The following is a 27,409-nucleotide window of genomic DNA, read 5'->3' as shown; positions in this document are numbered from 1 at the left end:
CGGGTCATTTGATAATAAGTTGATCACAAAGTGTAGCCCCTGCAGATCCACAGTGATCAATCTGTGGACAACACTGGCAGTAAGGCCGGGGCCACACAGGGACTAATGCGATCCTCACATGACACTCGGCTCACGCTTGCAGCACAGCGGGAGCCGAGTGTCATGCGAGTGTCACTGCGACTGAGGTCCAATCATGCGATCGGACCTCAGCTGCGAGGGTGGGCCAGTGCTGAGGAGGAGAGGGCCGGTGCTGAGGAGGAGAGGGAGGGATTTATCTCCCTCTCTCCTCCGTTGACTGCTATTGCCAGTCTCGCACTGCACTCGTGGTACACCAGTGTACCACGAGTGCAGTGCGATCTTTCTCTCGCCCCATAGACTTGAATGGGTGCAAGAGAAAGACTTGCATTACAATCGCAGCATGCTGCGATTGTTTTCTCGGTCCGATTGGGGCAGAGAAAATAATCGCTCATGGGTGCTGACACATAGGTTAATATTGGTCCGAGTGGAATGCGATGTGTTATCGCATCCAACTCGGTCCAATTTTCATGCCGTGTGTCTTAGGCCTAAGTGTTGACTTTACCTGCAGCGCCACCATAAGAGAAACTCAGCATTACACAGTATCCATTCTGATTAATGGGTTATCTATGTAATACAGGACAAGAGCGGGACAGTATATGTCCTCTGGAGACAGAGACTTCATGTAACGGTTCCCCACTCCTGCCAAAAGGGAGTGTCCAGAGTGCCATCATCTCGCCTCACGTCTCTTTCAGTAAATATTTGCTTTCTTCTTGAAATAGCAATTCTGGGATATCTTTTTTTGACAAGTGGGTGTTATCGGTTGTGACCCTAGATACTGTAACTTTGTCCTATCAGCATTGCCAGCACCAGACTGTGCGGACACCCCTGAAAAAAGAGGAATGGTAACACCCAATTGTCAGTTTATTTTTACATTTCTAGTAGGAATAACAGAGGAACAGCACCAGCAGGATTATCTTTAAATAATTCAGAATTGTTATTTGATGTAAAATGCAAGTATTTACTGAGCCGACAGATTCTCTTTACCAATACTGCAATGAGAGACTCCATTGTTACATGAGTTTCTATTTAATACACTATAATCTAGATTAATTTACTCCCATCCCCATGTTGGTGACACTGTTGAGACAGTATTTCATGCTTTTTTCCATGTAAAAAAAAATCAAAGGCTGACACTATGAAACACTATATACAAATCTCATCTTCAAAGAGGAAGAGGACTTGAACTCTAGCGCCACCTATTGGAAGAAGCATTTCTGATAGTCAATATCGACCCTTTAAAGGGAATCTGTCACCAGGGTTTTGCTGTCCCATATGAGAGCAGCATAACGTAGAGACAGAGACCCTCATTCCAGCGATGTATTACTTATTGGGCTGCTTTGATCAAATTTACGATTTTCCCTGCAGCAGATCTACCACTGATATGAATGTGGAGCTCTATAACCCCACCCACACCACTGATTGAAAGGTTTCTGTGTACACTGTATATGGGCAGAAAGCTTACAATCAGTAGTGGGGACAGGGTTATGATGTATTTCTTATTCGGCTGCTTTGAAATGATGGTTTTCCCTGCTGCAGATCTACCAGTGATATGAATGTGCAGCTCTATAATCCCACCCACACTAGTGATTGACAGCTTTCTGCCCATATACAGTGTACACAGAAAACAGCCAATCAGTGGTGGGGACGGGGCTATTCAGTTATTCAGAGCTCATGAATGTGCTGGCCTACCGGGCAGCAGCCCAAGTAGTTCTCTAATGATTATCGCCTGCTGGTGATTTTATCAAAACTATACGAAGCAGCCCAGTAAGTGATGCATCGCTGGAATCAGGATCTGTCTCTATATTATGTTGCTCTTAGATTAGTTGGCAAAAACCTGGTGACAGATTCAATTTAACAGGCCTTGCTACATTGCAAACCAGAATCTCTATTTGCAGACAGGTGTTTTGAGATGTTGCCGTCCTCTGCGCAAAGCAAGAGATCTGTTTTGAAATCCTAGGTACTGTATGAAATGTTGGGATCTTGTTGGCCCTGATTTAGAGCTACATTTCATACCTGAATCCTTAGGTTTTGTTTATTTGATTTTTTTTTTTTTTTTTACCACAAATATATGTTTTCTTATTTGCGGATATTGTAGGGTCTCCCAACCATTATATCTACCCAAGATCGGAACTATGAAAACCTATTCCTGGACGTAAGGAAAAAGCTGGATCAGGTAGAGTATTGTGCGGATCGTACAGCAATGAAGGCATAAACAGTAATGATAAATTATTTGTGGAGATAATTTATAACTGAAAAGTGGATTATTTCGGTCTTCATAGATTTCATTACCAAACTCCACAATAGACTTTATAAGCAAGGACCTGAACACCTTCAGCGATGTCTGCGAGGCCATAAACATTGTGGATGTCGTGCTGGGATTCCTGTCCATGTCTGGAGGAGATCCAGAAGTTCCCATTACCAAGTACATTGAGGAAGTCTTACAAATGAAAGACCAGAGCAGCGATCACATCCTGGAGGTCAGTTGTAAACACTTGTGATACCCAAATATTCTGTGGTCCCTCGATTGGGTCGTTTAAAGCAAAAAAAAACAAAACTATTTGATATTCTGCAGTACCTATCAATCAAGCAACAAGGTATTTCACAGACTTTACTTGCCTGTATTTAAGGAAGTATACATCTAATCTCACAACTAAAGGTATGTATAGAATCAGCATGATAGCGCCAGTATAGCACTGGCTTTAGTTTATATAGGAACATCCTGGTGGTTGGTCCTTTTTAAACCCCCGCTGATCAGCTTAGACGTAGTTGATCGGTAGCCGTTCAACGGCCCCCATTTGGCTGTGTCAACCTCAACTTTTAGCCCATGGCAAGGAAAAATGTAAAACTAGTATTTATAAGCAAATAACATAATCTGAGATAAAGGAATAATAAAGATGCAGATTACACAAGACCGCTGAGCACAGTTATTGGCTGCAGTATGTGCAGAGATTGCTGCTATTGCTATGTGGGACCATACTTTCTTTTAGGTCTCTTTCAGACGTCGGTGATTCTGGTACGTATGTGCTTTTTTTTTTTTTTTTTATACGTACCAGAATCACGGACATACGCAGACCCATTATAGTCAATGGGTCTATGCACACATCAGTGATTTTTCGCTGACCCGGTCTCTGTGCGGCGTACACACGTGTCTGTGATTGCTGCACGGAGACATGTCCGTTTTTTTCTGGCATCACTGATGTCCCACGGACATTCATTTTCTCACTTTCTCCAGCGACGGTATCTCCTGCCCCTGCTGCCTCTGCTTCAGAGCCGGCTAATTACTGGCATGCATATTCATGTATGCAGCCACAGTCAACTCGGAAGTAGCTGCAGCAGGGTCAGCGGCGACAAGAAACACAGCAGAGCCGAAGAGTTCAGCACCACGGACAGCAGGAACGGGGACAGGTGAGTTTATTTCCATGTGCAGTCACGGATAACGGATTGCACATAGACAACCCACGTGTGCCGTGAATCACAGCACACAGAGGGACATATGCATTTTTTACACGTCAGTGAAAAACGCCTGTGTTTTTCACTGATGTGTGAAACAGGTCTTAGGAGCAGGATTCAGCTCAGACCCAGAAGGGAATGACCGGGATCTCTAGAATACCTCCACTAAGGTACAAGACTCTTTGGGGGCTTACAGAGCTCTATGACCTTAAACAAATACTCCCATTTTATTTTGTTTCCTCCCATCTTTTACATTCTCATTAACGTGTCATTCCAGGCATTATTAAAATCATGTTTCTTCGGCGCTCCATTGGGAGACCCAGACGATTGGGTGTATAGCACTGCCTCCGGAGGCCACACAAAGCAATTACACTAAAAAGTGTAAGGCCCCTCCCCTTCTGGCTATACACCCCCAGTGGGATCACTGGCTCACCAGTTTTCTGCTTTGTGCGAAGGAGGTCAGACATCCACGCATAGCTCCACTGTTTAGTCAGCAGTAGCTGCTGACTCTATCGGATGGAAGAAAAGAGGGCCCATATAGGGCCCCCAGCATGCTCCCTTCTCACCCCACTTGCGGTTTGTAAGGTTGAGGTACCCATTGCGGGTACGGAGGCTGGAGCCCACATGCTGTTTTCCTTCCCCATCCCCCTGAGGGGCTCTGTGGAAGTGGGATCTTACCGGCCCCCAAACCCTGAGGCCGAGCTCCATCCACAGACCCAGAGACCCTGCTGGAGGAGCTGAGTACAATCAGGGACAAGGCCCTGCAACGTTCAGGTACTCTGTGTCCCCGCACAGACAGGCCACGCACACTCCAGGCTTGCTGGGTGTGCTAGTGCGCCGGGGGCACTAGCGCTGCGCGCTTGGGTTAGAGTCACTGCAGCTTAGCTGAGTGATTTTATGTTTTGGGAACTACCGCGCCGGCCGCTCCGGGAGCGGCGGCGCCGCTGGGACTTGTAGTGCGCCGGGGACTCGCGCTGCCCGCGCTTTTACGGCGGCAGCGCTCATAAATCTAGTCCCCGGCTTTTGCGGCCTAGCTCTGCTTCGTTCCCGCCCCCACCCTGTCAATCAGGGAAAGGGAGAGACGCTGTTCTATAGCCAGCGCCGAGGGCTGGAGCCTTATTTACATGCTCCAGCCCTCTCACTGGGCACAGTGGGGACGCAAGTTTCCCGCTCTTGGTCTCAACACGCCCAGGGCCCGCCCCTCTCCACAGGACGCCGGCAGCCATTCCTGCATGCAGTCTGGCTGGAGAACGGACACCGGCTCTGGGGGACTCAGACAAGGGACTCTGGCGACCACACACCCGCGTTAATGCGGGCGGTAAGCTGCACATAAGTGCTGGCCCCACTAGTGCCACAGTGTTATTTGGTGCATTTTTTCCCTGTACCATATATATTTATATTGCACTGTACAGTCGCTTCTTGGCTTATACCCTCATTGCTCTGAGGAGACAACGACATGTCATCCGCAAAACGCAAGGGTGCCAAGGCACAGGCGGTACGCACTGCTTGTGCCGCATGTGGGGCTAATCTACCGGCAGGTTCCAATGACCCCCATTGTGTGCAATGTTCAATCCCTGTGCCACTTCGGCAGCCAGAGTCTATGGTAGTAGTGGCCCAGGCAGAGACGCCTGTGAACCCTGCCCCGGTGACGGGGACAGAATTTGCAGTTTTTGCTGATAAGATGTCTGTGACTATGACAAAAATCCTGGAAACCTTGCAGTCCAGGCCAGTTTCTCAGACCATGGACACTGCTGTGTCTATGCTCCCCGGTCCCCCTCAGTTGGAACTAATCCGTACTTCAAGGGGGTCCCAGGCATCACAGGCTGAGGACTCTGACTCGGATGACAGTCCCAGGTAGCCTAAGCGGGCTCGCTGGGAAAGACCCTCGCCGTCATCACACTGGTCAGGGTCTCAGCGAGACGAGGCTCTGTATGAGGAGACAGAGGTGGGTGATCAGGAATCTAATCCTGACACCGCTCTCAATCTGGATACCCCTGATGGTGACGCTATGGTAAATGACCTTATAGCGGCCATCAATAGACTGTTGGATATTTCTCCCCCAGCCCCTTCAGCAGAGGAGGCAGCTGCACAGCAGGAGAAGTTCCATTTCCGGTATCCTAAGCATAAATTGAGTACTTTTCTGGACCACGCTGACTTCAGAGAATCAGTCCAGAAACATCATGCTTATCCAGATAAGCGTTTCTCCAAACGTCTTAAGGATACACGTTATCCCTTTCCCCCTGACGTGGTCAGACGCTGGACCCAGTGTCCAAAGGTGGACCCCCCAATCTCCAGGCTTGCGGCTAGATCCATAGTTGCAGTGGAAGATGGGGCTTCACTTAAAGATGCCAATGACAGACAGATGGACCTTTGGTTAAAGTCTGTCTATGAAGCTATCGGCGCGTCGTTTGCTCCAGCATTCGCGGCCGTGTGGGCACTCCAAGCTATTTCAGCTGGCCTGGCACAGGTGGACTCTATCATACGTCCAGCAGTGCCGCGAGTAGCGTCCCTAACCTCGCAAATGTCTGCGTTTGCGACTTACGCTATCAACGCTGTCCTGGACTCTACGAGCCGTACCTCAATGGCGTCTGCCAACTCTGTGGTTTTGCGCAGAGCCTTGTGGTTAAAGGAATGGAAAGCAGATTCTGCTTCCAAGAAATGTTTAACCAGCTTGCCACTATCTGGAGACAGACTGTTTGGTGAGCAATTGGCTGAGATCATTAAACAGTCCAAGGGTAAGGACTCCTCCTTACCCCAGCCCAGATCGAGCAAACCTCAACAGAGGAAGTGGCAGTCGAGGTTTCGGTCCTTTCGAGGCTCCAGCAAGACCCAATTCTCCTCGTCCAAAGGGACTCAGAAGGAGCAAAGGAGCTCAGATTCCTGGCGGGCTCATTCACGCCCCAAGAAAACAACCGGAGGAACCGCTTCCAAGGCGGCTGCCTCATGACTTTCGGCCTCATCCCTCCGCATCCTCGGTCGGTGGCAGGCTCTCCCGCTTTTGCGACATTTGGCTGCCACAGGTCAAAGACCGGTGGGTAGCAGACATTTTGTCTCACGGGTACAGGATAGAATTCAGTTCTCATCCTCCGCCTCGGTTCTTCAGAACCTCCCCACATCCCGACCGAGCAAATGCCCTTCTGCAGGCGGTGTGCTCACTAAGAGCAGAAGGAGTGGTGATCCCTGTTCCTCTGCAGGAACAAGGGCAAGGTTTTTACTCCAATCTCTTCGTGGTTCCAAAAAAGGACGGCTCGTTCCGTCCTGTTCTGGACCTAAAGCTGCTCAACAAGCATGTGAACGCCAAACGGTTCCGGATGGAATCCCTCCGCTCTGTCATTGCCTCAATGTCTCAAGGAGATTTCCTTGCATCAATAGACATCAAAGATGCTTATCTCCACGTGCCGATTGCTACAGAGCACCAACGTTTTCTACGTTTCGTGATAGGAGACGACCATCTCCAGTTCGTAGCTCTGCCATTTGGTCTGGCGACAGCCCCACGGGTTTTCACCAAGGTCATGGCGGCAGTGGTAGCAGTCTTGCATTCTCAGGGACACTCGGTGATCCCTTACTTGGACGATCTACTTGTCAAAGCACCCTCTCAAGAGGCATGCCAACACAGCCTGAATGTTGCGCTGGAGACACTCCAGACTTTCGGGTGGATCATCAACTTTTCAAAGTCAAACCTGGCACCGACCCAATCACTAACGTATCTTGGCATGGAGTTTCATACTCTCTCAGCGATAGTGAAGCTTCCGCTGGACAAGCAGCGGTCTCTACAGACAGGGGTGCAGTCTCTCCTTCAGGGTCAGTCGCACCCCTTAAGGCGCCTCATGCACTTCCTAGGGAAGATGGTGGCGGCAATGGAGGCAGTCCCGTTCGCGCAGTTTCATCTGCGTCCACTTCAATGGGACATTCTCCGCCAATGGGACGGGAAGACAACTTCCCTAGACAGGAAAGTCTCCCTTTCTTCGGCGCTCCATTGGGAGACCCAGACGATTGGGTGTATAGTACTGCCTCCGGAGGCCACACAAAGCATTACACTAAAAAGTGTAAGGCCCCTCCCCTTCTGGCTATACACCCCCAGTGGGATCACTGGCTCACCAGTTTTCTGCTTTGTGCGAAGGAGGTCAGACATCCACGCATAGCTCCACTGTTTAGTCAGCAGCAGCTGCTGACTATGTCGGATGGAAGAAAAGAGGGCCCATACTAGGGCCCCCAGCATGCTCCCTTCTCACCCCACTTTTGTCGGGTGTTTGTTAAGGTTGAGGTACCCATTGCGGGTACGGAGGCTGGAGCCCACATGCTGTTTTCCTTCCCCATCCCCCCTCAGGGCTCTGGGCGAAGTGGGATCTTACAGGTCTCCAGGCACTGAGACCGGGCTCCATCCACAGACCCAGAGAACCTGCTGGATATGGAGCTGAGTATCGTCAGGGACAGGCCCTGCTACATTAAGGTACTCTGTGTCCCCGGGCAAGCGCGCACACACACACCAGCATTGCTGGGAGTGTTAGTGCGCCGGGGGCAACAGCGCGGAGCGCTCGTGCTATTATTCACTACAGCTTTGCTGGGTGACTTTATGTATTGGGAACTGCCGCGCCGGCCGCTGCTGGGTGTTTTTTACATTGTGGCGCGGCTGGGACTTGTGGTGCGCCGGGGACTTCCGCGCTGGCCGTGCACATGGACGGCCGCGCTTATTACGAGTCCCCGGCTTTGCGGCCTAGTTTTCGTTTCGTTCCCGCCTCCAGCCCTGCCAGTCAGGGGAGAGGCGGGACGCTGTACAGACAGTCAGCGCCGAGGGCTGGAGTCTGCTTTGCATTCTCCAGCCCCCTTCACTGGACACAGTGGGACGCCAGTTTCCCGCTCTTGTCTGGGGCACGCCCACGGCCCGCCCCTCATCACACGAGCTGGAGAAGGACGCCGGCAGCCATTCCTGCACGCAGTCCGAGCTGGGGAACGGAGACATGCTCTGGGCAACCACTCACAGGGCTCTGGCGACCACACACCCGCGTTATAGGCGGGCGGTAAGCAGCACCTGAAGTGCTGACCCCACTAAATACCGAAGTGTCCATTTGTATTTTATGCTTGTATGCTATACACTGCACTGTAGGTCGCTATCTTTGGCTATATGCCCTCCTAGATGGCGAGATAACAGCAGCAAAAAAGCAAGGGTGCTAAGGCACAGTTTTTCTAGGCTGCTTGTATTGCATGCGCTGAAGTGTTCATTTGTACTTATGCTTGTATGCTATACATTGCACTGTACGGTCGCTACTCTTGGCTATATTCTCCTAGAGGGCTGGACAGCAGCAGCAAAAAAGCATGGGCGCCAAGGCACAGGCTTTATAGGCTGCTTGTATTGCATGTGCTGAAGTGTTCATTTGTACTTATGCTTGTATGCTATACATTGCACTGTACGGTCGCTACTCTTGGCTATATTCTCCTAGATGGCTGGACAACAGCAGCAAAAAAGCAAGGGTGCCAAGGCACAGGCTTTCTATGCTGCTTGTATTGCATGTGCTGAAGTGTTTATGCTTGTATGCTATACATTGCATAGATGGCTAGAATACAGCAGCAAAAAAGCAACACAGGCTTTCTATGCTGCTTTTCCTGCATGTGATACTGTTCCACCGGCAGGTTCCACTGACCCCCATTGTGTGCAATGCTCCCCTGTAGCACTTGGTCAGCCGGGGTCTCTACTAGAGGTGGCCAAAGGAACCACCTGTGAACCCTGTCCAGGGACAGGGACGGAGTTGCAGTTTCGGCTGATAGATTGTCATGGGATAGAGACTTTGCAGTCCAGACAGGCCATGGGCAATCTTGATTAATGCTCCCTGGCCACCCTCATTTGGAACATAATCAGTGCTCCGGGGGGGTCCCAGGCATTCCAGGGTGAAGGCTCTGACACGGACGGCAGTCCCAGACAGCCTAAGCTAGCTCGCTGGGTGCGGCACTCGGCTTCATCACTGGTCAAGGTCCCAGCGGGAGGACTCTCTGTATGATGAGGCAGACGTAGCTGATCAGGGCTTTGGTCCTGACACCGCTCTCAATCCGGATACACCGGATGGTGACGCCATAGTGAATGATCTTATAGCGTCCATCAATGGAATGTTGGATATTGCTCCCTCAGCTCCCCCAGGGGAGGAGTCAGCTTCACAGCAGGAGAAATCCTTTTTCAGTATCTCATGCATATATTGAGTATTTTTCTGGCCACGCTGACTTCAGAGAAGCAGTTCAGAAACACCACGCTTACCAGATAAGCGTTTTCTCCAAACGTATTAAGGATACACGTTATCCCTTCCCCCTGACGTGGTAAAGCGCTGGACCCAGGGTCCAAAGGTGGATCCCCCAATCTCCAGGCTTGCGGCTAGATCCATAGTTGCAGTGGAGATGGGACGTCACTTAAAGATGCCATTGACAGACAGATGGACCTCTGGTTGAAATCTGTCTGTGAAGCTATCAGCGTGTCGGTTGCTCCGGCATTCGCAGCCGTATGGGCACTCTAAGCTATTTCAGCTGGTCTTGCGCAGCTGGTCTTGAGCACATGTACATCTGTGCCGCAGGTGGTGTCCTTAACCTCGCAATGTCTGCATTGCGACTTACCCTAGTAATGCTGTCCTGGGGGGACAGTCGAGGTTTCGGTCCTTCCCAGGCTCGGGCAGGTCCCAATTGTCCTCGTCCAAAAGGGCTCAAAAGGCTCAGAGGGGCTCAAATTCCGGCCGGGCTCAATCACGCCCAAGGAAGGCTGCAGGAGGAACCGCTACCAAGGCGGTCTCCTCATGACTTCAGCTCTCTCTCTCCGCATCCGCGGTTGGTGGCTCTCCCGCTTGGCGACATTTAGCTGCCGCAGGTCACAGACCGGTGGGTGAGAGACATTGTGTCTCACGTGTACAGGATAGAGCTCTGTTCTCGTCCTCCGGCTCGATTCTTCAGAACTTCCCCCCCCCCCCACCGAGCCGATGCTCTTCTGCAGGCAGAAGGAGTGGTAATCCCTGTTCCTCTTCAGGAACAAGACACGGTTTTTTCCTCCAATCTGATTGGGGTGCCAAAAAAGGGTGGCTCTTTCCGTTCCGTTCTGGACCTAAAACTGCTCTCCAAGCACGTGAAGGCCAGGCGGTTCCGGATGTAACCCTCCGCTCCGTCATTGCCTCAATGTCTCAAGGAGATTTCCTAGCATCAATAGATATCAGGATGCTTATCTCCACGTGCCGATTGCTCCAGAGCACCAGCGTTTGCTACGTTTCGTTATTGAAGACGAGCATCTTCAGTGCGTAGCCCTGCCCTTCGGTCTGGCGATAGCCCTACGGGTTTTCACCAAGTTCAGGGCAGCAGTGGGAGCAGTCCTGCACTCTCAGGGTCACTCTGTGATCCTTACTGGGACGATCCACTTGTCAAGGCACCCTCTCAAGAGGCATGCCAACACAGCCTGAACGGGGCGCTGGAGACTCTCCAGAGTTTCGGGTGGATCATCAACTTTTCAAGGTTACATCGGGCACCGACCCAATCGCTGACATATCTGGGCATGGAGTTTCACACTCCCTCAGCGATAGTGAAGCTTCCGCTGGACAAGCAGCGTTCACTACAGACGGGGGTGCAGTCTCTCCTTCAAGGCCAGTCACACCCTTTAAGACGCCTCATACAGAGGCAGTCACTTTCGCGCAGTTTCATCTGCGTCCACTTCAATGGGACATGCTTTGCCAATGGGTTGGGGAGTCGACGTCCCTAGACAGGAACGTTTCCCTTCTCAGACGGTCAAGGACTCTCTTCAGAGGAGTCCATCCTTCAGATCAATGTTCTGGAAATCTGGGCAGTGTATCTTGCCCTGCAAGCCTTCCAGCAGTGGCTGGAAGGAAAACAGATCCGAATTCAGTCGGACAATTCCACAGCGGTGGCAGACATCGCCCACCAAGGCGGAACACGCATCGCCAAGCCTACCAGGCAATCCGGCGGATTCTGACGTGGGTGGGGGACAGAGCATCCACCATATCCGCAGTTCACATCCCGGGCGTAGAAAATTGGGAAGCAGACTTCCTCAGTCGCCTGGGCATGGACGCAGGGGAATGGCCTCTGCACCCAGAATGGTGTCAGGAAATCTGTAGCCGCTGGGGGATGCCGGACGTCGACCTAATGGCATCTCGGCACAACAACAAAGTCCCGATTTTCATGGCGCGGTCTCACGAGCAAAGAGCTCTGGCGGCAGGCGCCCTAGTTCAGGATTGGTCGCAGTTCCAGCTACCCTATGTGTTTCCACCTCTGGCACTGTTGCCCAGAGTGCTACGCAAGCTCAGCTCCGCTTGCCGCCGCGCCATCCTCGTCGTCCCAGACTGGCCGAGGAGGTCGTGGTTCCCGGATCTGTGGCATCTCACGGTCGGCCAACCGTGGGCACTCTCAGACCGGCCAGACTTACTGTCCCAAGGGCCGTTTTTTCCACTGAATTCTACGGCCCTGATCCTGACTATATGGCCATCGAGTCCGAGATCCTAGCGTCTTCAGGATTATCTCAAGACGTCATTGCCGCCATGAGACGGGCTAGGAAGCCGACGTCTGCCAAGATCTACCACAAGACGTGGAAGTTATTCTTATCTTGGTGCTCTGCTTCGGGAGTGTCTCCCTGGCCATTTGCATTGTCTCCTTTCTTCAGCGCTCTATTGGGAGACCCAGACGATTGGGGTATAGCTACTGCCCTCCGGAGGCCACACAAAGCACTACACTAAAAAGTGCAAGGCCCCTCCCCTTCTGGCTATACCCCCCCGTGATATCACGGGTTCTCCAGTTTTCAAGCTTTGTGCGAAGGAGGTCAGACATCCATGCATAGCTCCACAGATTTTAGTCAGCAGTAGCTGCTGACTATTTCGGATGGAAGAAAAGAGGGCCCATATAGGGCCCCCAGCATGCTCCCTTCTCACCCGTTGATGGTGTTGTAAGGTTGAGGTACCTATTGCTGGTACGGAGGCTGGAGCCCACATGCTGCTTTCCTTCCACATCCCCCTGGGGGGCTCTGAGGAAGTGGGATCCTGCCGGCCTCAAAGCTCTGACGCCGGGCTCCATCCACAGACCCATTTGAACCTGCTGGATACGGAGCTGGAGTACCGTTCAGGGATTTGGCCCTGCACCATTACAGGTACTCTGTGTCCCCGGTCACACGGACACAGCACACTCCAGACTTGCTGGGTGCGCTAGTGCGCCGGGGACAGTAATGGGTTACAGTCACTGCAGCTTTGCTGAGTGACTTTGTGTTTTGGGAACTACCGCGCCGGACGCTCCGGGAGCGGCGGCGCGGCTGGGACTTGTAGTTCGCCGGGGACTGGGCGCCGACCGCGCTTTTACGGCGGCGGCGCTTATAAATCCAGTCCCCGGCTTCTGCGGCCTAGTGCCGCTTCGTTCCCGCCCCCTCCCTGTCACTCAGGGAAGGGGACAGACGCTGAGCAATCAGCAGCGCCGAGGGCTGGAGCCTTATTTACATGCTCCAGCCCTCTCACTGCACACTGTCGGACGCCGGATTCCCGCTCTGCCTTGGGGCACGCCCACGGCCCGCCCCTCCTCACATGAGCTGGGGAAGACGCCGGCAGCCATTACTGCAGTCCGAGCTCGGACTTTCGGTATATACGGCAGTGTGTACATGTGTTGTTTTTAACTGCATAGGTCGCGATATGCCCGCTTGGGGAGCGACACATCAGCAGCAGGAAAGCAGGTGTGCTAAGGCACAGGCTTTCTAGGCTGCTTGTATTGCACGACTGAGGTGTTCATTTGTGTTTATGCTTATATGCTATACATTGCACCGTACGGTCGCTAGTCTTAGCTATATTCTCCTGGAATGGCTAGACTACAGCAGCAGAAAACCAAGGGTGCTGGGGCACAGGTTTTTTTCTATGCTGCTTGTATTGCATGGGCTGCAGTGTGCATTTGTACTTGTGCTTGTATGCTATACATTGCACTGTATGGTCACTCTTCTGGGCTATATTCCCCTAGATGACTAGTCTACAGCAGCAGAAGAGCTGGGGTGCCAGGGCACAGGCTTCTATGCTGCTTGTATTGCATGTGCTGCAGTGTTCATTTGTACTTGTGCTTGTATGCTATACATTGCACTGTAGGGTCAATCTTCTGGGCTATATTCCCCTAGATGACTAGTATACAGCAGCAGAAGAGCAGGGGTGCCAGGGCACAGGCTTCTATGCTGCTTGTATTGCTTGTGCTGCAGTGGTCATTTGTACTTTATGCCTGTATGCTATACATTGCACTGTACGGTCACCAATCTTGGCTATATACTTCTAGATAGCTAGTCGGCAGCGGCAAAAAAGCAACACAGATTTTCAGTGCTGTTTTTACTACATGGGATGCTGTTCATGACACCGTCCCATTGTGTGCATGCTCCCCTGTAGCACGTCGTCTGCCGGGGTCTCTAGCACTTTGTCTGCCGGGGTCTCTACTAGTCGTGGCCAAAGAAACCACATGTCAACCCTGTCCATGGACAGGGACGGAATAGTCATAATATAGAGACTTGCAGTCCAGACAGGCCATGGGCAATCTACTTGACCAAAAGGCAGCTCTTCAGGGCTTTGATACTGACATCGCTCTCAATCCGGATACACCGGGTGGTAACGCCATACGGAATGATCCTATACCGTCCATCAATGGAAGGTTGGATCTTTCTCCCTCAGCTCCCCCAGTGGAGATAGGAGACGAACAGGAGAAGTCCCTTTTCAGTATCTCACACAGATATTGAGTATTTTTCTGGCCACGCTGACTTCAGAGAAGCAGTCCAGGAACACCACGCTTACCAGATAAGCGTCTTCTCCAAACGTTTTTAGGATACACGTTATCCCTTTTCCCCTGACGTGGTCAGCGCTGGACCCAGGGTCCAAAGGTGGATTCTCCAATCTCCAGGCTTGCATCTAGAGCATAGTTGCGCTGGAGATGGGGCTTCACTTAAAGATGCCATTCACAGACAGATGGACTCTGGTTGAAATCTGTCTAGGAAGCTATCGGCGTGTCGGTTGCTCCGGCATCCACAGCCGTATAGGCAACCTAACCTTTTCAGCTGTTCTTGCGCAGCTGGCCTTGAGCACAGGGACATCTGTACCGCAGAGGCGTCCGTAACCCCGCAATGTCTGCACTGCGACTTACCCTGTTAATACTGTCCTAAAAGTACAGTCGAGGTTTCGGTCCTTCCCAAGCTCCGGCAGGTCCCAATTGTCCTCGTGCAAAAGGGCTACAAAACCTCAGACGGGCTCAGATTCCGGCCGGGCTCAATCACGCCCAAGGAAGGCAGTCGGAGGAACCGCTACCAAGGCGGTCTCCTCAGGACTCTCAGCTCTCTCTCTCTCTCCGCATCCGCGGTTGATGGCAGACTCCCCCGTCTTTGGCGACATTTAGCTGCCACAGGTCACAGACCGGTGGGTGACGGACATTGTCCTCACGTGCACAGGACAGTGTTCTGTTCTCGTCCTCCGACTCCATTCTTCAGAACGGCCCCACCCCCCACCGAGCAGATACCCTGCTGCAGGCGGTGGACGCTCTAAGAGCAGAAGGAGTGGTGATCCCTGTCCCCCCTCAGGAACGAGGGCGAGGGTTTGTACTCCAATCTCTTTGGGGCTCCAAAAAAGGACGGTTCCTTCCGTCCTGTTCTGGTCCTGAAACTGCTCAACGAGCATGCGAACGCCAGGCGGTTCCGGATGGGATCCCTCCGATCCGTCATTGCCTCAATGTCTCGAGGAGACTTCCTTGCCTCAACAGACATCAAAGATGCCTATCTCCACGTGCCAATTGCTACGGAGCACCAACGTTTTCTACGTTTTGTGTAGGAGACGAACATCTTCAGTTCGTAGCTCTGCCATTCAGTCTGGCGACAGCCCCACGGGTGTTCACCAAGGTCATGGCAGCAGTGGTAGCAGTCTTGCACTCTCAGGGACACCCGGTGATCCCGTACTTGGACGATCTACTCGTCAAAGCACCCTCCCTCGAGGCATGCCAACGCAGCCTGAATGTTATGCTGGAGACTCTCCTGACTTTCGGGTGGATCATCAATTTGGCAAGGTCAAATCTGTCTCCGACTCAATCACTAACGTATCTCGGCATGGAGTTTCATACTCTATCAGCCATAGTGAAGCTTCCGCTGAACAAGCAGCGTTCACTGCAGACAGAGGTGCAGTCTCTCCTTCAAGGCCAGTCGCACCCCTTAAGGCGCCTCATGCCCTTCCTAAGGAAGATGGTGGCAGCCATCGAGGCAGTTCCCTTTGCGCAGTTTCATCTGCGCCAACTGCAAGGGACATTCTCCGCCAATGGGACGGGCAGTCAACCTCCCTGGACAGGAAAGTCTCCCTTTCCCAGACGGCCGAGGACTCTCTGCAATAGTGGCTTATTCCCACCTCATTGTCATAGTGAAGATCCTTCCTACCCCCATCCTGGGCAGTGGTCACGACAGATACGAGTCTGTCAGGGTGGGGAGCAGTTTGTCTCCGCCACATGGCTCAGGGGACGTGGACTCAGCAGGAGTCCACCCTTCAGATCAATGTTCTGGAAATCGGGGCAGGGTATCTTACCCTACTAGCTTTCCAGAAGTGGCTGGAAAGAGAGCAGATCCGAATCCAGTCGGACATCTCCACAGCGGTGGCATACATCAACCACCAAGAAGGGACGCGCAGTCAGCAAGCCTTCCAGGAAGTCCGGCGAATCCTCATGTGGGTGGAGGACACAGCATCCACCATATCCGCAGTTCACATCCCGGGCGTAGAAAACTGGAAAGCAGACTTCCTCAGTCGCCAGGGTATGGACGCGGGGGAATGGTCCCTTCACCCGGACGTGTTTCAGGAAATCTGTTGCCGCTGGGGGGTGCCGGACGTCGACCTAATGGCGTCTCGGCACACCAACAAGGTCCCGGCATTTATGGCACGATCGCGCGATCACAGAGATCTGGCGGCAGACGCCTTAGTGCAAGATTGGTCGCAGTTCCGGCTCACATATGTGTTTCCACCTCTGGCACTCTTGCCCAGAGTACTGCGCAAAAATCAGATCCGATTGCAGCCGCGTCATACTCGTCGCACCAGACTGGCCGAGGAGATCGTGGTACCCGGATCTGTGGCATCTCACGGTCGGCCGACCGTGGTCACTACCAGGCCGGCTAGACTTACTGTCCCAAGGGCCGTTTTCTCCATCGGAATTCTGCGGCCCTGAACCTGACTGTGTGGCCTTTGTGTCCTGGATCCTAGCGTCTTCAGGATTATCCCAAGGGGTCGTTGCCACCATGAGACAGGCTAGGAAGTCCGCCTCTGCTAAGATCTACCACAGAACGTGGAAGATTTTCTTAATCTGGTGCTCTACTCAGGGAGTGTCTCCCTGGCCATTTGCATTGCCTACTTTTCTTTCCTTCCTACAATCGGAGTTAGAAAAGGGCTTGTCGCTCGACTCCCTCAAAGGGCAAGTCTCAGCACTATCCGTGTTTTTTTCAGAAGCGTCTAGCACGTCTTTCTAAGGTGCGCACGTTCCCGCAGGGGGTTTGTCATATCGTACTCCCGTACAAGCGGCTGTTAGATCCATGGGATCTGATCAGGGTTCTAGTTGCTCTCCAGAAGCCGCCTTTCGAGCCTCTGAAGGAAGTTTCCTTTTCTCGCCTGTCACAGAAGGTGGCGTTTCTCGTTGCGATCACATCGCTTCGGCGAGTGTCTGAGCTGGCAGCTCTGTCATCCAAGGCTCCCTTCCTGGTGTTCCACCAGGACAAGGTAGTGCTGCGCCCCATTCCGGAGTTTCTCCCTAAGGTCGTATCCTCGTTTCATCTTAATCAGGATATCTCCTTACCGTCCTTTTGCACTCATCCGGTTCACCGGTATGAGAATGATTTACGTTTGCTAGATCTGGTGAGAGCACTCAGAATCTACATTTCCCGCACGGCGTCCATACGCAGTTCCGTTGCACTTTTTTTGTCCTTGTCGCTGGTACGCGCAAGAGGTTGCAGGCTTCTAAAGCCACCCTGGCTCGATGGATCAAAGAACCAATTCTGGAAGCCTACCGTTCTGCAGGGCTTCCGGTTCTTTCAGGGCTGAAAGCCCATTCACCCAGAGCCGTGGGTGCGTCCTGGGCACTACGACACCAGGCTTCGGCTCAACAGGTGTGCCAGGCAGCTACCTGGTTGAGTCTGCACACTTTCACCAAACATTCTCAGGTGCATACCTATGCTTCGGCGGATGCCAGCTTAGGTAGAAGAGTCTTGCAGGCGGCAGTGATTTCCCCGTAGGGGAGGGCTGTTTTGCAGCTCTAACATGAGGTATTTATTTACCCACCCAGGGACAGCTTTTGGACGTCCCAATCGTCTGGGTCTCCCAATAGAGCGCTGAAGAAGAAGGGAATTTTGTTACTTACCGTAAATTCCTTTTCTTCTAGCTCTTATTGGGAGACCCAGCACCCGCCCTGTTGTCCTTCGGGATTTTTTTGTTGTTTGCGGGTACACATGTTGTCCATGTTGAACGGTTTTTCAGTTCTCCGACGTTATTCGGAGTTAATTTGTTTAAACCAGTTATTGGCTTCCTCCTTCTTGCTTTGGCACTAAAACTGGAGAACCCGTGATATCACGGGGGGGGTATAGCCAGAAGGGGAGGGGCCTTGCACTTTTTAGTGTAGTGCTTTGTGTGGCCTCCGGAGGGCAGTAGCTATACCCCAATCGTCTGGGTCTCCCAATAAGAGCTAGAAGAAAAGGAATTTACGGTAAGTAACAAAATTCCCTTCTTTTCCTCCCTTCCTGCATCTGGATTGGGAAAAGGTTTGTCGCTCGGCTCCCTTAAAGGACAAGTCGCAGCGCTGTCGGTATTCTTTCAGAAGCGCCTAGTACGACTTCCTCAGGTACGCACGTTCCTGCAGGGGGGTTATCACATTGTCCCTCCGTACAAGAGGCCGTTAGACCCATGGGATCTGCACAGGGTATTAATTGCTCTCCAGGAGCCGCCCTTCGAGCCTCTGAGGGATGTTTTCACTTTCTCGACTTTCACAGAAAGTGGCCTTTCTGGTAGCGGTCACGTCTCTTCGGAGAGTGTCCGAACTAGCAGCGCGGTCATCCAAAGCTCCCTTCCTGGTGTTCACCAAGATAAGGTAGTGCTGCGTCCGATCCCAGAGTTTCTCCCTAAGGTGGTATCCCCTTTTTATCACAATCAGGATATCTCCTTACCTTCCTTTTATCCATTTCATCGATATGTAATGGCTTTGCATTGTTGGATCTGGTGTAGAGCACCCAGAATCTACATTCCCGCACGGCGCCCCTGCGCCGCTCGGATGCACTCTTTGTCCTTGTCACTGGTCAGCGCAAGGGATCGCAGGCTGCAAAATCCACCCTGGCTCGATGGATCAAGGAACCAATTCTTGAAGCCTACCGTTCTGCGGGGCTTCCGGTTCCATCAGGGCTGAAGGCCCATTCTACCAGAGCCGTGGGTGCGTCCTGGGCATTACGACACCAGGCTACGGCTCAACAGGTGTGCCAGGCAGCTACCTGGTCGTGTCTGCACACTTTCACCAAACATTATCAGGTGCATACCTATGCTTCGGCGGACGCCAGCCTAGGTAGAAGAGTCCTGCAGGCGGCAGTTGCCTCCCCGTAGGGGAGGGCTGTCTTTGCAGCTCTAACATGAGGTATTTCTTTACCCACCCAGGGACAGCTTTTGGACGTCCCAATCGTCTGGGTCTCCCAATGGAGCGCCGAAGAAGGGAATTTTGTTACTTACCGTAAATTCCTTTTCTTCTAGCTCCTATTGGGAGACCCAGCACCCGCCCTGTTGTCCTTCGGGATTTTTGGTTGTTTTTCGGGTACACATGTTGTTCATGTTGAATGGTTTTCAGTTCTCCGATGTTACTTCGGAGTGAATTTGTTTAAACCAGTTATTGGCTTTCCTCCTTCTTGCTTTTGCACTAAAACTGGTGAGCCAGTGATCCCACTGGGGGTGTATAGCCAGAAGGGGAGGGGCCTTACACTTTTTAGTGTAATGCTTTGTGTGGCCTCCGGAGGCAGTACTATACACCCAATCGTCTGGGTCTCCCAATAGGAGCTAGAAGAAAAGGAATTTACGGTAAGTAACAAAATTCCCTTCTTCTCAGACGGCCAAGGATTCTCTGCTATGGTGGCTTCTTCCCACCTCATTATCGCAGGGAAGATCATTCCTGCCCCCATCCTGGGCAGTGGTCACGACAGACGTGAGTCTGTCAGGGTGGGGAGCAGTTTTTCTCCACCACAGGGCTCAAGGGACGTGGACTCAGCAGGAGTCCACCCTTCAGATCAATGTTCTGGAGATCAGGGCAGTGTATCTTGCCCTATTAGCCTTCCAGCAGTGGCTGGAAGGAAAACAGATCCGAATTCAGTCGGACAACTCCACAGCGGTGGCATACATCAACCACCAAGGAGGGACACGCAGTCGGCAAGCCTTCCAGGAAGTCAGGCGGATTCTGATGTGGGTAGAGGAAAGAGCATCCACCATATCAGCAGTCCACATCCCGGGCGTAGAAAACTGGGAAGCAGACTTCCTCAGTCGCCAGGGCATGGACGCAGGGGAATGGTCCCTTCACCCGGACGTGTTTCAGGAAATCTGCCGCCGCTGGGGGGTGCCGGACGTCGACCTAATGGCGTCTCGGCACAACAACAAGGTCCCGACCTTCATAGCGCGGTCTCGCGATCAAAGAGCTCTGGCGGCAGACGCCTTAGTGCAAGATTGGTCGCAGTTCCGGCTCCCTTATGTGTTTCCACCTCTGGCACTCTTGCCCAGAGTGTTACGCAAGATCAGATCCGATTGCGGCCGCGTCATACTCGTCGCCCCAGACTGGCCGAGGAGGTCGTGGTACCCGGATCTGTGGCATCTCACGGTCGGCCAACCGTGGGCACTACCAGACCGTCCAGACTTACTGTCCCAAGGGCCGTTTTTCCATCGGAATTCTGCGGCCCTGAACCTGACTGTGTGGCCATTGAGTCCTGGATCCTAGCGTCTTCAGGATTATCCCAAGGGGTCGTGGCCACCATGAGACAGGCTAGGAAGTCCACTTCTGCTAAGATCTACCACAGAACGTGGAAGATTTTCTTTTCCTGGTGCTCTGCACAAGGAGTATCTCCCTGGCCATTCGCGTTACCTGTCTTTCTTTCCTTCCTGCAATCTGGGTTGGAAAAGGGCTTGTCGCTCGGCTCCCTTAAAGGGCAAGTCTCGGCACTATCCGTGTTTTTTCAGAAGCGTCTAGCACGACTTTCTCAGGTGCGCACGTTCCTGCAGGGGGTTTGTCATATCGTACCTCCGTACAGGCGGCCGTTAGATCCGTGGGATCTAAACAAGGTCCTTGTTGCTCTCCAGAAGCCGCCCTTCGAGCCTCTGAGGGATGTGTCACTTTCTCGACTCTCACAGAAAGTGGCCTTTCTGGTAGCGGTCACGTCTCTTCGGAGAGTGTCCGAACTAGCAGCGCTGTCATCCAAGGCTCCTTTCCTGGTGTTCCACCAGGACAAGGTAGTGCTGCGCCCCATTCAGGAGTTTCTCCCTAAGGTGGTATCCTCTTTTCATCTTAATCAGGATATCTCCTTGCCTTCCTTTTATCCGCATGCAGTTCATCGGTATGAAAAGGATTTACATTTGTTGGATCTGGTGAGAGCACTCAGAATCTACATTTCCCGCACGGCGCCCCTGCGCCGCTCGGATGCACTCTTTGTCCTTGTCGCTGGTAAGCGCAAAGGGTCGCAGGCTTCCAAAGCCACCCTGGCTCGATGGATCAAAGAACCAATCCTTGAAGCCTACCGTTCTGCTGGGCTTCCGGTTCCATCAGGGCTGAAGGCCCATTCTACCAGAGCCGTGGGTGCGTCCTGGGCATTACGACACCAGGCTACGGCTCAACAGGTGTGCCAGGCAGCTACCTGGTCGAGTCTGCACACTTTCACCAAACATTATCAGGTGCATACCTATGCTTCGGCGGACGCCAGCCTAGGTAGAAGAGTCCTGCAGGCGGCAGTTGCCTCCCCGTAGGGGAGGGCTGTCTTTGCAGCTCTAACATGAGGTATTTCTTTACCCACCCAGGGACAGCTTTTGGACGTCCCAATCGTCTGGGTCTCCCAATGGAGCGCCGAAGAAGAAGGGAATTTTGTTACTTACCGTAAATTCCTTTTCTTCTAGCTCCTATTGGGAGACCCAGCACCCGCCCTGTTGTCCTTCGGGATTTTTGGTTGTTTTTCGGGTACACATGTTGTTCATGTTGAATGGTTTTCAGTTCTCCGACGTTACTTCGGAGTGAATTTGTTTAAACCAGTTATTGGCTTTCCTCCTTCTTGCTTTTGCACTAAAACTGGTGAGCCAGTGATCCCACTGGGGGTGTATAGCCAGAAGGGGAGGGGCCTTACACTTTTTAGTGTAATTGCTTTGTGTGGCCTCCGGAGGCAGTGCTATACACCCAATCGTCTGGGTCTCCCAATAGGAGCTAGAAGAAAAGGAATTTACGGTAAGTAACAAAATTCCCTTCATTGTTGCATATTATATTTTAATGTGAATGCACAAAAAATACAGCTTTCTTCAGCGCTCTATTGGGAGACCCAGACAATTGGGTGTATAGCTACTGCCTCCGGAGGTCACACAAAGTATTACACTAAAAAGTGTAAGGCCCCTCCCCTTCTGGCTATACACCCCCCGTGGGATCACGGGCTTACTCAGTTTTAGCTTTGTGTGCGAAGGAGGTCATACATCCACGCATAGCTCCACATTGTATAGTCAGCAGTAGCTGCTGACTATTTCGGATGGAAGAAAAGAGGACACATATAGTGTCCCCAGCATGCTCCCTTCTCACCAGATGGTGTTGCAAGGTTGAGGTACCTATTGCTGGTACAGAGGCCGGAGCCCCACATGCTGTTTTCCTTCCACATCCCCTTGGAGGGCCCTGTGGAAGTGGGATCTGTCGGCCTCCAAGCCCTGAGGCCGGGCTCCATCCACAGACCCAGAAGAACCTGATGGATGTGGAGCACGAGTACTATCAGGGACAAGGCCCTGCATCGGTCAGGTACTCGGTGTCTCCGGCAAGCACAGCACGCTCCGGGCTTGCTGGGCGTTATAGTGCGCCGGGGACATTAGTGATGGGCTTATGTTGCTGCAGCCATGGCTGAGCGACGGGTCATGTTTAGGAACTTGCGCCGACCGCTCATACGGCGGCGGCGCTGATGTGACTTGTAGTGCGCCGGGGACTTGGCGCCGACCGCGCTTTTACGGCGGGGGCGCCTGGAACTTTAGTCCCCGGCTTCTGAGGCCTGGCACCGCTTCGTTCCCGCCCCCAGCCCTGCCAGTCAGAGGAGGGGCGGGACGCTGTACAGATCTCAGCGCAGGGAGCTGGAGTCTGCTTTGCATTCTCCAGCCCCCTCTCACTGAACACAGTGAGATGCCGGGTTCCCGCTCTTGGCTGGGGCTCGCCCACGGCCCGCCCCTCTGCACAGGACGTGGAAGAGAAGCCGGCAGCCATTATGGTTTCCACTCTGGGAGAACGGAACCAGGCACAGGTTTTTGAGCGACCTCATACTCGCGCTGGGCGGGCGATAGGCAGTACTGGTCCCACTAATACTGAAGTGGGCTTTTGAACTGTGTGCGGATATGCGATGCAGCACTGTACTGTCGCTATTCTGGGCATACTCTCCTAGATGGCTAGACAAGTGTTAAATGATTAGTCTGCAGTGTTTGTTGGCAGATTTGGCAACAGCAAAGTGCCAAGGCACAAGCTTTCATTGCCGCTTCGTTTGCAGGTGCTGCAATTGGGTTTATTGTCATGCTATACATGCACTATATGTCGTTTTTCTTGGCTAATGCACCTAGTTAAACAGACAATAGCAGCAGTAAGGCAAGGCTGCCAAGGCACGGGCTCTCAATGCTGCTTGATTTGCTTGTACTGCAGTGTTTTTCTGTCATGCTTGTCTGCTATACATTTCCTGTATGTCGCTATCCTTGCCTCATGCTCCTAGTTAACTAGACAACAGCAGCAGTAGAGCAGTGGTGCCAAGGCACCAGCTTGCAAGGCTGCTTCATTTGCATGTGCTGGCAGTGTTTACTGTCATGTTTGTATGCGATACATTCACTGTATGTCGCTATCCTTGTCTCATACTCCTAGATATATAGACAATAGCAGCAGAAGGCCTAATGTGCTAAGCCACAAGTTTCAATGCTGCGTGTACTACATGTGCTGAAGTGTTTACTTGTACTTCAGGCTTGTATGCTATACATTCACTGTATGTCGCTATCCTTGTCTCATACTCCTAGATATATAGACAATAGCAGCAGAAGAGCTAATGTGCCAAGCCACAAGTTTTCAATGCTGCGGGTACCACAGGTGCTGAAGTGTTTACTTGTACTTCGTGCTTGAATGCTATACATTCACTGTATGTCGCTATCCTTGTCTCAAGCTCCTGGATAAATAGACAACAGCAGCAGAAGAGCTAATGTGCCAAGCCACAAGTTTTCAATGCTGCGTGTACTACATGAGCTGAAGTGTTTATTTGTACTTCATGCTTGTATGATTATTTACTGTACGGTCGCTATCCTAGGCTATGCACTTAGATAGCTAGACAACAACAGCAGAAAAAGAAAAGGCCAATGAGGACTTTATATGTTGCTTGTACTGCATGTAATACGAGTCTAGGACCCCAGTGCGGGCAATTGCTTGACCGGGGTTTTCGGCTATATGTGGTTAAAAGAACCACCTGTGCTTCCTGTCCAGAGACAGGGACGAAATTGCAGTTTCTTTCCGCTGTTATATTGGCTGTGACTATGGCTGACATCTTACAGTCTGGCAGCCCACGCAGACCTTGGGCAATATAGTTGCAATGCCCCTGGCCACCATGATTTGAGGAGCAGCTCAAGGCTCCAGGGTGGTTTTCACGCGTCCCAGGGGGCAGGCTCCGACACGGACGTCAGTTCAAGAGGGCCTAAGCAGGCTCGCTGGGAATAGCCCTCGACTCCATCAGTGAAAGAGTCAGCTTCACAGCAGGGGAGATCTCTTTTCTAATATCGCAAGCAATTGCGTACTCATCTGGCCCTCTGATCCTAGAGATGCAGTCCAGAAACGCAACGCTTTTCACGATAAGCGTTCTCCGACCGTATTAATGAGACACTCTCCTCCCTGATTGGACAAGCGCTAGCCCAGGTCCAAATGTGGATCTCCCGATCTCCAGGCTTGCAGCTGGATCTATAGTTGTAGTGGTGGATGGGGCTTCACGTCAAAATGCCATTGACAGATAGATAGGTTCTGGCCGCAATCTGTCTATGAAGCTATCGGCAGGTCGGTTGCTCCGGCAGTCGCAGCCGTGAAGGCACTCCAAGCTATTTCAGATAGTGTTGCGCAGAGGGACGCTGTCACCGGTACATCTCGGTCTCAGCAGCGTCTGTAATCTCGCAATCGCCGCATGGCGAACCATGCTGTTAAGGCTGTCCGAGACTCTACGAGCCGGACGGCGGTGGCATCGGCCATCTCCGTATTTTTTACGCAGAGCCTAGTGGTTAACAGATTGGATCAGATGCTTCTTCCAACAAAGTGCTTAACCAGGTTGCCTTTATCTAGTGATAGTCTGTTGGTAAGGGTTGAATGAATTCATTCAACTGTCCAAAACGACTCAAAAGGCCCAGAAGGGCATAGATTCCTAGCAGGCTCAAGTACGCCCGGGGAAGGCAGCCGGAGGAATCGCTACCAAAGCGTTTTTTTCTCATAATTTTCAGCCTTCTCACTCCGCAACCGCGGGGAGCAGACTCCCCCGCTTTAGCGACATTTACCTACCACAGGTCAAAGGCCGGTGAGAGAGAGTCAGTTTGTCTCAAACTACCTCTCCGACCGAGCCGAGGCTCTTCTGCAGGCAGGACGAGTGGTAATCCCTGTTCCTCTTCAGGAACCAGTTACGCCTTTTGCTTCGACCTGGTCGTGGTGCCAAGATAGGACGGCTCCTTCCGTCCCGTTCTGGAATTTAAACTGCTTAACAAGCACGTGACAACCAGGCGGTTCCGGAGGGAATCACTCCGCTCCGTCATTGCCTCACTGTCTCAAAGAGTTTTTCCTAACATCCATAGACATTAGGATGCTTATCTCCACGTGCCGATTGCTCCAAGGCACCGGCGTTGGCTACGGGCATATTTCGTTTTGTAGCCCTACCCTTCGGCTGGCGACAGCCCCACGGGTTTTTCACCAAGTTCATGGCAGCAGTGGGAGCAGTCCCGCGCTCTTACGGTCACTCTGTGATCCCTTTCTTGGACAATCTACTTGTCAAGGCACTCTCTTTTAGAAGCATGCCAACACAACCTGAACATGGCGCTGGACCCTTCCCAGAGTTTCGGGGAGGTCTTTGACTTCTTCTAAGTTGAACCCAATCGCTGGCATATCTTGGCATAGAGTTTTCACACTCTCTCAGTGATAGTGAATTCCGCTGGACAAACAGCGTTCACTACAGACGAGGGTGCAGTCTCTCCTTCAAGGAGGCGCCTCATCCAGAGGCGAGCCTTTTCACGCAGTTTCATCTGCGTCCGCATCATTAGAAGATTCTTCGCTAAGGGGAAGGAAGTCGATGTTCCTACACAGTAACGTCCCCCTTTCACAGACGGTCAAAGACCGTCTTCAGAGGAGTCCACTCTTCAACTCAGTGGTCTAGAGCTCTGGGCAGTGTATCTTGCACTGCAAGCTTTCCTGCAGTGGCTGGAATGCAATCAGAACCGAATTCAGTCGGACTATCCACAGCGGTGGCGTACACATTCCGGACGTACAACACTAGGAAGCAAGTCTTCCTCAGTCGCGAGGACGTGGACGCAGGGGAATGGGACCTGCTCCCGTTTGGCTTCAAGAAATCGGTAGCCGCGGGATGAGGACGGACGTCGACATCATGGCGTCTCGGCAACTACAAGGTCTCGATTTTCATGGCGGGAGCTCTGGCGACAGGCGCCTTGGCTCAAGATTGGTCGCAGTTCCAGCTTCCGATTGCTGCCGCACTATTCTCGTCGCCCCAGACTGGCCGAAGAGGTTGTGGTACCGAGATCTGTGGCATCTCACCGTCAGTCGACTGTGAGCATTACGTCAGGGTCACAATGAGACGGGCTCGCCAGCCGCGGTTTGCCAAGATATTCCACAACTCGTGGAAGATATTCTTATCTTGGTGTTTTGCTCAGGGAGTGTATCCCTGGCCATCGGCTTTGCCTACTTTGCCTGCCCTCCTGCACTCTGGTCGGGAAAACGGTTGGTCGCTCGGCTCCCTTTAAGGGCAAGTCTCGGCACTATCCGTGTTGTTTCAGAAGCGTCTAGCACGTCTTCCTAAGGTGCGCACGTTGCTACAGGGAGTGTCATATTGTGCCCCCGTACGAGCGGCCGTTAGATCCATGGGATCTGAACGAGGTACTCGTTGCTCTCCAGGAGCCGCCTTTCGAGCCTCTGATGGGAGTTTCCCCTTTCTCGCCTGTCACAGAAAGTGGCTTTTCTAGGGCGATCACGTTTCTTCGGCGAGTGTATGAGCTGGCAGCTCTGTCATATCAGGCTCCCTTCCTGGTGTTTCACCAGGACTAGGTAGTGTTGCGCTCCATTCAGGAGTTTCTCCCTAAGGTAGTATCCGCGTTTCAGCTTAATCAGGATATATCATTACCTTCATTTTGTCCTCATCCGACTCACCGGTTTGAAACGGGTTTACATTTGTTAGATCTGGTCAGAGGACTCAGAATCTACTTTTCCCGCACGGCGCCTATGCGCCGATCTGATGCACTGTTTGTCCTTGTCGCTGGTACGCGCAAGGGATTGCAGGCTTCTAAAGCCAACATGGCTCGATGGCTCAAAGAACCAATTCTTGAAGCCTACCGTTCTGCTGAGCTTCCGGTTCCATCAGGGCTGAAGGCCCATTCAACCAGAGCCGTGGGTGTGTCCTGGGCATTACGCCACCAGGCTACGGCTCAACAGGTGT

At 52.3% G+C, this 27,409-nt stretch overlaps 1 protein-coding gene across 1 annotated transcript in view; it reads left to right on the top strand.

Annotated features, from left to right (window-relative positions):
• Positions 1-27,409, top strand: part of RNF213 (ring finger protein 213) — a 486,493-nt gene that overhangs the window by 452,670 nt on the left and 6,414 nt on the right. Inside the window, exons 63-64 of the mRNA XM_075344370.1 lie at positions 2,174-2,251; positions 2,358-2,555. Coding sequence (XP_075200485.1) covers positions 2,174-2,251; positions 2,358-2,555 — 276 coding nt within the window. The remainder of the gene's footprint in view (positions 1-2,173; positions 2,252-2,357; positions 2,556-27,409) is intronic.

The sequence above is a fragment of the Anomaloglossus baeobatrachus genome, chromosome 4, assembly GCF_048569485.1.
Source record: "Anomaloglossus baeobatrachus isolate aAnoBae1 chromosome 4, aAnoBae1.hap1, whole genome shotgun sequence".
Lineage (NCBI taxonomy): Eukaryota > Metazoa > Chordata > Amphibia > Anura > Aromobatidae > Anomaloglossus > Anomaloglossus baeobatrachus.
Note: the sequence above shows the minus strand (reverse complement) of the source record. Positions and strands in the feature narration are given on the sequence as shown.